At 37.8% G+C, this 14,188-nt stretch overlaps 1 protein-coding gene across 1 annotated transcript in view; it reads left to right on the forward strand.

The window, feature by feature from the left end:
- Positions 1-14,188, forward strand: part of nell2a (neural EGFL like 2a) — a 126,821-nt gene that overhangs the window by 36,580 nt on the left and 76,053 nt on the right. The window contains exons 11-12 of the mRNA XM_024282195.2: positions 3,271-3,376; positions 5,836-5,964. Coding sequence (XP_024137963.1) covers positions 3,271-3,376; positions 5,836-5,964 — 235 coding nt within the window. The remainder of the gene's footprint in view (positions 1-3,270; positions 3,377-5,835; positions 5,965-14,188) is intronic.

Consider the following 14,188-nt stretch of genomic DNA (forward strand, 5'->3'; position numbering starts at 1 on the left):
TCACAGGTTTGATTCCTGTCTTGCCCACCTGTGTGTTTAAGGATATGGACACTGAAGCCCACACTACTGCTTGTGGTTACACCGGAGTGTGTGAATGAATGTGTGTATGTGAATAAGATATGACTGTAAACTTATTGCCTCGTTTCTGCTGAGCGGTCCAGACTGGACTGGACCAGACCGTGCGTTTCCATTATAAGATGGACCCATTAGGCCATTTCTGGTCCCTTTTGGTTTTAGGTCCATAGAAAAAAAAAACTGAATGGACCAGTTAGGGCGGAACTTCTGTCAGACAATAAAATCCATTGATTGGTGGAAAGGTTTTATGACAACAGCAAGCGTCCGACCAGCGCTTTTCCCGACTCAAGATCCAAGCCGAAAGTTTTCTCCTCTTTTCGGCTGTTTTCTTATTCCTGCAATCTTCTTGCAAAGAATATTAAATTATTTGCATTCAGTATTCCGCCCTTATTCACGGGGTTGGGGACTGGAGACACGACGAATCCTCATATATGGAGAACCGCTGTAGTCGCACCATTATGATGACTAAATACGATTCATTTGACCATTTTCTCACAATTAAATTAATATTAAGTTGTTCTGGTTTGGTCTTGGAATATATCGCGATACGTATAATGTTGTGAGTTATGTATTGGGACACGTATCGTATTGTGAGACATTGGTGGTCCAACACTCAATGGAAACGCTCCCTCGAATTACCCAGACCATTCTGAACCGGAGTGGACTGGTCAGGACCGGTCAGTGGAATCGAAGTATTTGAGCCTTCAAGCACGGTCAAAAAGTGCTATAGAAGTAAATGCTATTTACAATAGTTTCAAACAAGACAAACTTGTTTCTTAATGCAAAAAAATATTAATATAAAATATTAATATAAACCTAATTTAATATGTTGTCAAGTGGAGCAAAATGCACCTCAACAATGGCTCCAGTGTGGCTGTGCAGGCAGCCATTACAGGCTGACACTACAATTTTAACGTTTTTTATTTTTGAAATGTTGTTAAGCAGAGTAAACTTCAAAGTGACGGTCCCCTCTTATTTTTGCCATTTAGAGTCAAATGGGAGACGCCATATTATTAATGTTTAAGTGATGATAAAAAAAGCGATGGAAAAAAAATTGAAAATTTAAAACATTTTACATTTTTTTAAAGGGTTGATTAAAAAATACAAAAAAAGAGAGAAAGCAAATTTGTCAAAGTTGAATCCAAGAGAGCAAAAATACAAGAGAAGGAACAAAAGGGGTCATCGGGACTGAGCTCGTCTGGCTGTAGAACCGATCAATAAAAGGAGGTCAGACTTAACGCTAGATACCATTGTGCCAAGGAGGACACTAGTGTGTGTGTGTGAGAGAGCTTTTCTCTGAAGCTTTTCTCTAAAAGAGAGAACTTTTTGTTCCCAAAGTCAACAAACCTGTGTAATATTTGAAAACCTCCACAACTGGTAGGTCTATCTGGAAGGAAAAGTGTCTCATCTGTCAGTCAGAGGGTACTGCAGCAGTTCTCCATCAGCAGTTATTGGTTTAAAGAGATCCCAAATTAGGTTTATTTCCTAATTATTCAGCTTTTGTCTCCCTGACGCGACAGATGGATGGGTCGTCCACTTTTTGGAGTAATTCACTTGATGACATTACACCAGACGGCCTCAATCAATCACAGAAAATAGATGTGAAGTTTTTAATCACATAAGTCTATCATAACAACTCGCTCCTTCATGAAATCTGCACAGCTCCATTGGAGTCGGCTGTCCCAGACAGCTGTCTGGCTTGCTTGCCCACACCTGGACCATCTGTGGACCCAGATAACTGACTGGTGTTCCCAGGCAGATCAAAGACGCGGGGACGGGGAGTTCTGTCAGTCAGGCCGCCGCTGCAGACTCCTGCAGGCGCCCCCGACAGCTGCTTGCCACACCTCTGATCTTCTCTGTACCTTCTGGCTGCAAGGGAGAGCTCAGGTTTTGAGTGGGGGCTGGTAGGAAGTAGGAGATAATGCTTCTTTGTAAAGTTTGATGACTTTTGGGGGAAGTTTGATGAGTTGAAGCGAACAGCACAGTTTTTGTCTGGGTTTCCAGCGTGGCTACATTAGCATTTAATGGAGGTGCTCAGATGAGATCATTTGGAAGGTCTCACCAAACACATAATCCACTTTTAGAGGCTGCTGATCAAAGATGTGAGATGAATCCAAATGTGGATCACTGCAGATGGATAGAGAGTATTATCCTTCCTTTCACATAGTGTGAAGAAAAAGAAACAAATTAGTGAGTTAACCAATTACCATATTTTTGGGGCTAAAGGTTGCGCTGGAATAAAAGCCACAGATGCCAAAAAATACGTAATAAAGAAGAAAAAATAACTATATGTACTACTTTTTGGAGATATACGCACAAGTACATTTTGAGCATCTTGGATGAAAATTGGTCATACATGAATATATGTTGAAAAAGTGAGAAAAGTTATGGTCTTTTATGTGAAATGTTCACAGATGTATCACAAATGAACCATGTTAAAACCACAAAAGAAGTACAAAAAAATAAAAACCGACACAAAGAACATGTAAACTCGCGCTTCACTGAATTTCTTCACTTTGAAATTCAAAGAAATCCCACCGTCTCAGCACACGACAAAGGTCCTCGCGATGCTTTGTATATTTGCAATATCAAAATTAAACATCAGTGGTGCATGCATGAAAAGTCTGTTAGACATACATGGATATATGGGGAGTGGTTGTGGAAAGCCAAAAATTTGCGTTTAAATTTAGCAAAAAACACACAATTGCGTAAAATGTACGTAATAATAATTTGCGTATAAACTACGTAAAATACACCAAAAAAAAACTGTTATTCTCAACTGATTAAAAATTCTGAACAGCTTAAAAGGTCATCCACGCGCATCAACGAATGAAGAAATAGTTATGAATTATGCATAACACACGTATCACAAAAGACTAAAATTTCCTGATGAACATGACACACGCCTACATTGCACTCTAGCAGTTGTTGCTGTTTATAAAAAAAAAAGATACATATAAGTTACACCCCTGACCAAACTTTGCGAAAAAGAAAAAAATGTGACTTAGATTAAGAAAAATATGGTAGCCATCAGTGTACAGTAAAAACACAGGCGGAGAGAGATAATCGTTAAGAAGGGGGAAAACTCAACACACTGTATGCATATTTACCTTTATAGCTTTCTCAGTGCTTCAAGCAAATGAACTGCTTTGACTTAATAAGTATCTAACAAGGTGTTGTTTGTGACCCTCACAGGACAAGAGCATGCATCGAGTGGTCCCCACAGAGCCGTGTCCTGAACTCAACTGCCCAGAGTCGGAGCAGATTGCTTTGAGCAACAGATGCTGTAAAGTCTGCAGAGGTATTTCATTTTATATAGTTGAAGGTGATCATTTGAAAGTTCCTGATTCCAGTTGAATTAAAAATGAACTTATGGTATGTGTTTAATCAAACTCTCTGTTTATTTCAACATCAGCAGCCGCTAGCCTTTTCGAAACTAGACATTTCTGCCTGTTTAATGTCGTTTTTTGTTAGATTTTTCTATTTGACTTCGCTATGACAGAGCAGAGCCCTAATAATGCTCCACAAACTAATGCTTAAGCTAAGTTCACACTACCCTTGGCTTTATGCTTTCAAGCGACCACTTCCAATGAAAAGTCTTGGTAAATGTTAATGTGAGTTTCACGCTTTTGTGTTTAAAAGGCTTGTGTTCATGCGTTCCTATGAAAGTTTTCAAGACTGTTTTGGGGCTCTGGATGCAAAACGCACAGCCACTGAACGCGTAGTCACTGAACCTGCAGCCATTGGAGAGTTACCATGCCAAATTTGATGCTTGTACCACATTTTACAGAATTCTTATGGACATTTGATTTTATCAGCTGCACTAAGTTAAGTTTTGACCAATCAGGGTCTTGGATTTGGTACTAAGGTATGGATGACACTTTTTATCAATTTAAAATGCTGAGAAGACTATATTATTATTTTTGTTTTCCACCTAAACCCCCAACTGCTAGTTGGTAGCACAGGACACTGAGATTCTATAAGGAGCGCTCCACTGCACTAAAACAACAAAAAGATCTTGCGAAATATCGTTAAACATTTATCAGAATATGTATCGTATCATGAGTCATGTATTGGGACATGTATCATATCGTTAAACATGTATCGGGATATGAATCACATCGTGAGACATGTATCGGGATATGTATAGTATCAAAAGACATGTATCGGGACATGTAGAAAGTAGAACTCCCAGTTCTCTTTCTGGTGGGTCCGGAGAAAGGAACACTGTTCAGATGAGGGTGATAAATCCAGACAAACCCTGTTTGTACGTTTCACCTTTGCCGCGGGAGGATTAGATTCTTCACAACTCTGTGTTTCAAAATCCTGTCGTCCGGAAGCAACAGGGTGGTTTTATTGACAGATGACATAAGCATTACAGGCATTTGCATATCCAATCATGTTTCAGGCGGAAGTTCATGTGTACTTACAAGGTATTGCAAGGTGGGTTCACATGTTTTGGATTTGGGCAGCTCCCACATCCTTCTGCAGAGTAGTGACCTTGGTTCTCACGGGAAAGTGAACCGCTTTGAATCTCAGCTGATAATATATCAACATCAGGAGAAACACACAATCTGTTTTACAATACGAAAATCAGGAGAATGCACAATATTTTCTACAACATGTATCGGGATATGCATTGTATCGTGAGACATGTATCGGGATATGTATCGTATCGTAAGATGTGTATCAGGATACGTATCGTATCATGAGACATGTATCGGGACATGTATCATATCGTTAAACACATATCGAGATATGTATCGTATTGTGAGACATGTATCAGGATATGTATCATATCGTAAGATGTGTATCAGGATACGTATCGTATCATGAGACATGTATCGGGACATGTATCATATCGTTAAACACATATCGAGATATGTATTGTATCATGAGACATGTATCATACCGTTAAACACATATCGAGATATGTATCATATCGTGAGACATGTATCGGGATATGTATCGTATTGTGAGACATGCATCGGGATATGTATTGTGAGACATGTATCAGGTTATGTATTGTATCGTGAGACGTGTATCGGGATATGTATCATATCGTAAGATGTGTATCAGGATACGTATCGTATCATGAGACATGTATCGGGACATGTATCGTATTGTGAGACATGCATCGGGATATGTATCATATCGTTAAACACATATCGAGATATGTATCATATCGTGAGACATGTATCGGGATATGTATCGTATTGTGAGACATGCATCGGGATATGTATTGTGAGACATGTATCAGGTTATGTATCGTATCGTGAGACATGTATGGGATGTATCGGGATTTTTTTTTGCATTGTGACACGTGTATCATAATATGCATCGTATTCTGAGACATGTATTGGGATATGTATTGTATTGTGATACATATATCGGGGTGTACAAAATATTCGGAGGAATGTATCTGAACATGTATTGCATTGTTAGACATGTATTGGGATACGTATTGTATCGCCAGACTCTTGCCAATACAAACCACCAGTGAACAGTAGCAAGAACTCGCGTCACATGCCTAGTATGAACGTAGCTTAACTGTTGTGAAAAAATATTGTTGCATAAAACAAGAATTCATCTGAATTTTTTTGTATTTTAATTGTTCTTTTTCATAATTCTAAATTCTTTGTACACTACATCAGGAGGTCTGTGAAAATTACAGCTAGAAAATGTCAATGCTGCATGTCACCACTGCTGTCCTCCTCCAAGTTCAGCAAGGTAACCTTTTCCTCTCTGTTCCTCCTGCAGGTCATGACTTCTGCTCAGAGGGCCACGGCTGCATGGAGCACTCCGACTGTGTGAACCTGGAGGCTGGCGACTGCTGTGTTTGTAAGGATGGTTTCCGCCCACTGCGAGACGATAATGCCTACTGTGACGGTATAGTGCTCCTTTAAATTACAAACCTCTACTTTTTAGTTGAAGTTGCCTTGTCCTCCAGGAGAGACTTTTTTTTCTCTTTTTCTTTTTTTTGTGGGCTGCATTTGACATAGTCATTATAGAGGGTTTTACTGCAGCTGATTCTGCACTCTGAGGCTTGTTTCTACCCTTTTTCTATCATGACAGTGAAAGTGAATAAATAGGGCCAAAAGGAATTCACTTAGTTATGTTTCACTGCACTGCAAGTGCTCTCACAATGGTCAGTATGATGCTTGTGTTATGTCTTTTGGGTCATTTTACCAGTTTGTTTACCCGTAGAAACGCACTGAAAAACTGTTCTATAACATAGCTATAACCTGAATAATCAAATTCCCTGACTAAAGTTTATCCCAAAACTTTTAAACCAATTTTAATTGCTCTGTTTGTGCTTGCGTGATTGAGAGAAAGGGGAGAAGAAAAGGTATTTTCACAACGTTTTCTTTTTTCATTTGAGAAATAATGCCACCGTTTTCCTAACACAAAGCACTTTTTAATTCCTGCTTTATGGCCTAATCCCTTTTATGACTGAAGGCTGTAATCCTCTCATTATTTGTAACCACAGCGCCGGCTAACAGCTTTTCAGAATGCATTTTTGAGGAACTTAATGTGCGTCTTTCCAGTCAGCAGATGAACGTGCGATACAAACATCTTGCAACTTTTCGGGGGGTCACCATCCAGAGCGTGGTCTCCACCCATGCTGCACCCATAAGTCAAACACCATGCTATTAATTATGCCAGCCCTGCTCTTTGATACTAATAGTCTTTTCCTTGATTGCCTTTTAAATGCCTCTCGTGTGTCCATTACCCAACTGAAAACCATCCTCTGCACCTCATTGAGCCAGCCATTTGTGTTGATGTTGAGACAATAAAATGTTCACACACCAAATTGTTGGCTGGGTTGAACAATATGACATTTTATTTTAGTTTTAATGAGCAAATACAGAATCAAAATACTTGAAATTCTCCTGCCTTTGACCCTAACACCCCCTCTGCTGACACTCTCACTCCTCTCTGCTGCTATTTGCTGTCGCACAATATCTGCTAGAGATTTTTTTGAGCATCACTGAACTTCATTAGAGGATTTCTCATGGCGGGTTCATCAAGATGATCCTCATGGCATCCATCAAGCTGCAGCGATGGGTTAGGAGTTTATGAATACAATTTCAAATTAATGAGTAATTATTTACAGCTTCAACTAATCTCAGTTCATAAAAAGTAATTCTGCAGGTCGTGGGTTGATCCTATTTTAAATAAAAGCATCTTTTTTTCCCCTCATTAATCTGATTCTGCGGTCAACATTAACTTATGCACATTAATTCAGCAAGATGATATTACTGCATGCTTAATTTAAAATATTCCGCTTCGTTTATATTCCCACATTCAGTTTTAACTGTTTGCAAGTTATTTTTATGCAATTTTTCATTTTTTTTATTATGGTGTAAGAATACATGAAGGAGTAAAACTGGCAGAGCGTAGCTAAGAAAGAGTCTTTGCAACACGAGGAAGGTGTCCGATTAAAAATTTGGTGCAAGAACAAGTCGAGTCAAATCTTAACCAATAAAAAAAGAAAAAAAAAATAGACATGACACCAATAAATAGAAAAATTAAGAAAGTTGGGCAAAAATATGGAGGATATGAAGTTCTGGGAAAGTCGGCTCCATGGAAGATAAATCTATATCTTTTAAACCTTCCGCTCTCCTAGGCTTGTTTGCATTAAAAGTGGGGTCATCTGGACCCCACAAGACAGTGTGCTGAACTTTTTTTTCCAGTGATTGTCGATCTTTACTGGTGTCCAATGACAGACATGAAGTGTTGTCCACCTTGTCCACCTTTGTCATGGAAGGGCTAACACCTCAATGTATATTGACCCAATAAGAAAATATGTTTAACTATATTTAGCACTAGAGCTGTCGCTGGTGACACCTAAATAACACACATAACATGACTGTTTACACAATTGACGTGACTCCGCTGATTCTGATGTGGAGAAAATCACCTTTACATATTGACTTTGCACTGATATGCAACATATTACTAACACAGTACTGCATAACAACAGAAAGCTGCTTATTTCCGTAAAAAAATGAGCTCTTCAGCTCTTAACTACTGTAAGTTGTTGCACATCAGCATAATGATGGGTCTTTTCTACATACTACATTGCATGGATGGCTGAAGAGTTATGGTAGTCGAAACTAGTATTCGGTACTTTGATCTATTGTTAAAGGTTTTTTTCATGATGATTATACAGTTTTTAGCCAAAATCCAAGAATTTGCTTCATTTTCTAGGACATAGTTTCTGCAGAGCGGCAGTAGTACATTAGAAATTTGTCTCTGAATTTTGGGCGGCCTGCAGCCATTTTCTGTCGTCCTTTTATTTATGCTCTCTCCTGCTAGCTTATAGCCCCTCAAAACTCCAACCAAACATTAGCGGTGCAACAACAATGACGAAAAAAATGTTGGCTCTACAGTTTTGAGCCAGATGCCAGCTCAAACAAGAAAAATTAAGACATACATCAATCTGGTCCGTCTACATGTTGATGCATCAGAATGGTGTGGAGCAGGGGGCTTGTGGCCCCGGGGATTTTATTTTGTACATAACAACTACCAGCTTGTTTCCATCTGCATTTTTTTGCCCCTGCTCCTGATTGTCCATTATTTGTATAAATAATTACTCAGAAACGTAAGTTTAAGCTTAATTTCCTTTAAATTTGTCCTCTATCATCAGAAAATACCACGAGAACATATTAAAAACACCAAAAAGATGATTTCCATTGAAGTGGGTCTTTAACAAACACTGACATTAACTTGACAGAACATGGGAGCTTTACTAAGTAATACAAAACAAAAAATGCAAGCATAAATTTAAATATTCACTCTACTTGAACTAATTTCCGAACATTTATTGCAAACCTGAACTTCATGAAGCTTAAGAATTGCAAAAAATAATTGGAAAAATGTGTGTAAAATATACAAAAAGTTAGCATTCCACTAAGATTGTAGATCTGAGTTCAGAGAAAGGTAGAACTCATGTTTATTTTCATACAACATATGAGATGTACGATGGAGTTAAAAAAAATACTAGTAAATTCGATTATTTTGACTTTCTGTTTGCTTTGGTCAGTGTTAGGATGAAGTATTTCTATGCTTTTCTTTGCATTAAAAGGAGGGTATTGGGATTACTTTGAAATTCCTCTTACTAAAGAAATCTGACAATTCAAAACCGCAGAGTGAAAATAAACATCTTTTTCCAAGGACAGGTGCATTCAGCCGTTGCCTTTGACAAATCAGTGTTCTTTTGTGACTCTGGTCCTCCAAGTGAGTTGATAATTAAAAAAAAAAAAAACTAACACTACAAGCGCACACAACTACTCCAAGAAAATACTAAGTCAAGGCTACTTAAGCAGCAATAAAACATCTTGTTCTTACCAATGTTGTTTAAAGACCCACTCCAATGAAATTCATGTTTTTTTGTGTTTTTTAACATGTTCTTTAGCATTTTTCTCATAGTAGAGGATATGTAAAAGAATGTACGACTAAAACCGTGTCTCGTCTTTGAGTATTCCTTCATTCAAATTGGGTTGAATCTGAAAACCAGATGCTTGAAAATGTTCCGACTAATGACACAACCACTGAAATGGGCATGCCAAAGTCTTTGGTGTGCGAGACATGATGAGCATTCAACCCTGGTACTGCAAGGAATTGAGATTTTTAATTAAGTTTAAGTTGAATTAGTTTATGTAGCACCTTTAAATGACCTCGGTCAAACAAGGCGCTGTACATTAAAAGTTCAAAGAACAATAAAAACAGCAAAAATATTAAAGACACTTTGTGATAAGAGTAGATTTAGAGATAAAAAGGATAAATAAGTGACAAAAATGTATAAAAACACAAGATAAAAGCAGAGCAAAAACAATAAAACACACCAAATTAGAGTCTCTCTTGCTGTGTCAAATGCCTGGCCATAAAAGGGGTTTTAAGAAGTTTTTAAAAATGGACAGTAAAGAAGGCTCATTAATTCAAACAGAGCCTGACTATGACAGTTTGATTGACAGCGGTTTTAAAGGAGAAATACTCAGAAACGCAAAAAACAAAATAATTTCTTTTTACATTTGTTCTTTTTTCATAAGAAAAATGCTACACATCCATGTTAAAAACTCAAAAAACAGGATTTTGATCAGAGAAGGAGTTTAAAGTTCCACTCCAATCATCTTTTGAGCTGTTACAAAAGCGATCCCAGTGGTCTTTTCATTTTGATTATGTTGTTTTTAGCTAAAATTAAAAAACCTGCGTCATTTTCTAGGACATTGTTTCTGCAGAGCGGCGGGAGTGCATTAGAAATTCACCTCTGAGTTATGGGTGGGACTGTAGGTAAGGAAGTAAGCCTCTGCTGATGTCCCATCATTCCTTTGTTAACACTCTTTCCCGTTTGCTTTCAGCCCCTAACAATCCCTAGCTAACATTAGCGGGGCAGCAAAAATGGCAAACATTATCAAAACTATCCAGCCATACAGTATAGAGGAAGGTGCTAGCTCAGACGAAGAAAACGAAGATGTCCATGGATCTATTTTTCTGCAAGTGAATATATCGGACTGGTGCAGAGAAGAAAGCTTGTGGCTAGCCGATTGTAGCAACTGGGTCAAAGCTAAAGGCTTTTTCCAACAGAAACTTTTCGTCTGCTCCTGATTCACTACGATCTGAATGAAGAAATATTATCTAATGCAGTTTTAATCTTAATGGAATGGAAAGGAATGCAAAGGAATGGAATATAATAAAATATCTTTATTTCTATAGCACTTTTCGCAGAATCACAAAGGGCTTCACAACATGAGCACAAAAATCAAATCAAAACACAGAAAAGCAATAAAAACCAACAATATAACAATTTAAATACACTAAAACACAATAAAAAATAGTAAAACTAGGACTAAAATCAACTAAAAGCTCTCCTGAATAAAAACATACTGATCTGAGATTTAAAATCATTTTATGTATGTCATCCATAATATGAAGGCCACAAGAGCATGTTAAAAACATGATTTTTAATGAAGTGGGTCTGTAAATCTTGTATTAAAAAGACAAAAACCTTATAGCATAAAATCCAGTTGAGCCATGTTTTGTTTTTTTATTAGTTTTAGACCCATAATTAAAGATAAAATCAACAAACAAACAAAAAAAGGAAATATGACAAACATGAAAGAATAAACAGAAAAGAAGAATATTATTTCCCAAAATCCATCCAATTGTTTTTTTTATTTTGAAATAGCTGTTGATAGTGCTGGGCGATATGATGATACTTGTGTGGGTGATATAAAAAAATGTGTCTATCAAGCCATTTTTCTTCCATCATTTCTATTGTTTTTATTTGTTATTTTTTATGTCAAAAAAATGAACTTAAATTAAATTATAACATATTGTTTCAAAATCTTTTGCATTTGTGATGATTCAATTACTTGCAAAACTAGTCAGAGAAAAGTAATGACATTTTTGACCATTTTTTTCAGAGATTACCTGAAAATGTACTTTATTGTGGTATATCCTGATATATATCGTTATTGTGATATAAAATAATCTACATCACGATATACATTTTTTTTCCATATCGCCCAGCACTAGCTATTGAGATGAAAAAAGGCCAGCCTGTCTCACTGCCTGAGCAAATGCAAGTACTGGCAGGCAGAATTACACCTTCAACATCCACACTTCAGAACCAGGCGATTCATCTCAAAAGCTGCCTGCCCTTCACTATGAAATTGAATGGCGTGTTTGTGGTGAGCGCTCGTATCAAAAGCTTTACAGAGACAACTCAAATTGACTCATTTTGCTGATAGAGTTTTTCTCCAAAAGCAATGGATTTTTCTTTGTCCGTCTTTTGTAACTCACTCACGCTGTGATTGTCTGTGTATCCTGCCATGAAAACCAAAGTTGTGCCAAGCCATAAAACACTGTGGAGTTTGATGAGAGAGCGGTTGTGTTTCACAGAGGAAATGCACTCGTATTTTGGGTTTGTTTTTGGCTGCAGGAGACGTTCAATAAACTGGAGAAATCAAATTCTTTCAATTTTAGATGAGTTTTGGTATCGTGTTGCCGGGTAGATGAAATGCATAAATGTAACTCTGAGGCAATTTTATATGTTGAACAGAGATTTTGCAACACACATTTCTTCTAAGGCTTGCAGATCCTGTCAAATGAAAAGACAAACACTAAAAATAGCAGACAGAAACGGGCTCTTTAAATCATTCCTAGGTCAGAGATGGGCTCAAAATAGTCGATGAGATCACTTCTGTGTAAATTTTTCATAGACGCAGCAGTAGGAAAAACTCCGGGGGAAACTAGCCGTGCCTTTGTGTAGCTGTGTGTGTGTGTGTGGAGGTGTGCGTTGGCGAACAGAGAAAAACATGGCAGATTTCTGTCCATCCTGTTTTCACACCACACTTGAAGGCCTGTTTTGCAACATGGATGCATGCATTAAGGGGAGGGAGAGATTAGACGGAGGGCCGGGCAGCGCAGAAGTGACAGACTGTGTGATTGTCTCTAAATTGAACAATCAGTACAGTTCGGCGTGTTGAAATAATACCATTATTCATCTTAGCGTCGTTCCAATCTGCAGCTCGGGAGACATCTCCCATTGTTGTCTCCTATTTTAGGAGACCTACTTAAAAAAAAAAAAAAAAAACTCTGCCAGAATTGCTTATAAAAAGAGAGGCTGCTGGAGTATGTTATATTGCATTTACAAATGTTTTACAAATGGATACTTATGAAAATGGAAGAAATGAAATGAGTCAGTGTAGCAAATGTCTTTTAAATGTTACAAATTACATATAAAATTTGAAATTTTTTTGACTAGCCTAATTTATAATGTGTTTATAACGTAAATCTCAATTAAAGGGTAGCCAAACACGAAATCAACTTTTTCTGTCTGTTGACGTCTACAAATAGAGCTTTAAAAGTGCTGTCTGTTAGTCCTTGTCACATTTTTGACAATTTAAAATAAACTTGCTTATTTCCTGTAATTATAGTCTCAGTCTCTAAAGGTAATTCAGACATGATGCTCACTACTTTTCTTTCATTTTTCCAAAAACCGGATGTGACGTCATGAAAATCGAATAAAGATGGCTTTAATTTATGACTCCACTGTGTTTTGATGGTGAAAATGTGGATGGTTTATTCAAATATCGCATTTAAACACGCTTTTTTGTTCGAAATTGTTCAATTGTGGTCTATATCCGCTAATCTAGTGAGCATCGATGTACGCTAGTTTTTTGCAAAGACTTTTGGGAAATTTCAAGTGAACTCGATTTGGAATTAGTAGATTTGGACAGCACTAGAAAATGGCGAACGCACTATATAGTTCACTATATTGTGATGGGGGGGGGGGTCAACACACAACCTCAGATGTTGGACATCACTTTCGCTCGATGACGTCACCAAAACTCTTCGGTTAGCTAGCATTAGCGCGGAGCTTCCCACGCTTGAATATACAAAACAACCGCTATTTTATTACTTTAAAAAGGTCATGCTACTCCAAAAAGTAGCTACTTACATTTAAATGTTAACTTCTCTGCTTCAGAGCGCAGCCATGCGACGAAAAGCGCTTCTCCTCGACGTGGAACACCCTTGCAAGGGAGGGGTCTGTATCCCTACGCTTGGAGGGGAAGATATTAGAAAATATAGTTTGGACATCACCTTCACTTCACAAGCCCCTCTAATGTCAACAAATGGAGGGGTAGGGAAAAGGGGAGAATTTGGATTGAGTCTAAAACTGTGTGCTGCCCCCCTCAGGCTGAAATGAGATGTTACAGTTGAATTTTGTGATTGGTCAACTGGTGTAAGTCTCACGTTTTCAGAAGTTTCACGTCACTCCAGTATAAAAGCCCCGCTCATCTTTGTTTCTGTAACGTTGTTAGCGTGTTAGCTTTGGCATGGTTTGTAGGTGTTTTGCCTTCGGTTGTCAAAAATCTAGTGGCTTGTACAACTTTCTAGTGAACATTGAAGTTAGGAAGCAGTGGTTTAGAATAAGTGACATTGAATCCAGCGAACTCCATCCCGGTGACGGGATTTTCAATGATCGGTTCACTCAAGATTGCTAGCTTAATATGTTAGCCTTGATTAGCTTCTGATGCCAGCATCATTTTACCACTCAGACACGGGTCCCCGTCTGTCCTTTTTTTTTTTTTCTTACATTTTT

The sequence above is a fragment of the Oryzias melastigma genome, linkage group LG6, assembly GCF_002922805.2.
Source record: "Oryzias melastigma strain HK-1 linkage group LG6, ASM292280v2, whole genome shotgun sequence".
In the NCBI taxonomy this organism is placed as follows: Eukaryota; Metazoa; Chordata; class Actinopteri; order Beloniformes; family Adrianichthyidae; genus Oryzias; species Oryzias melastigma.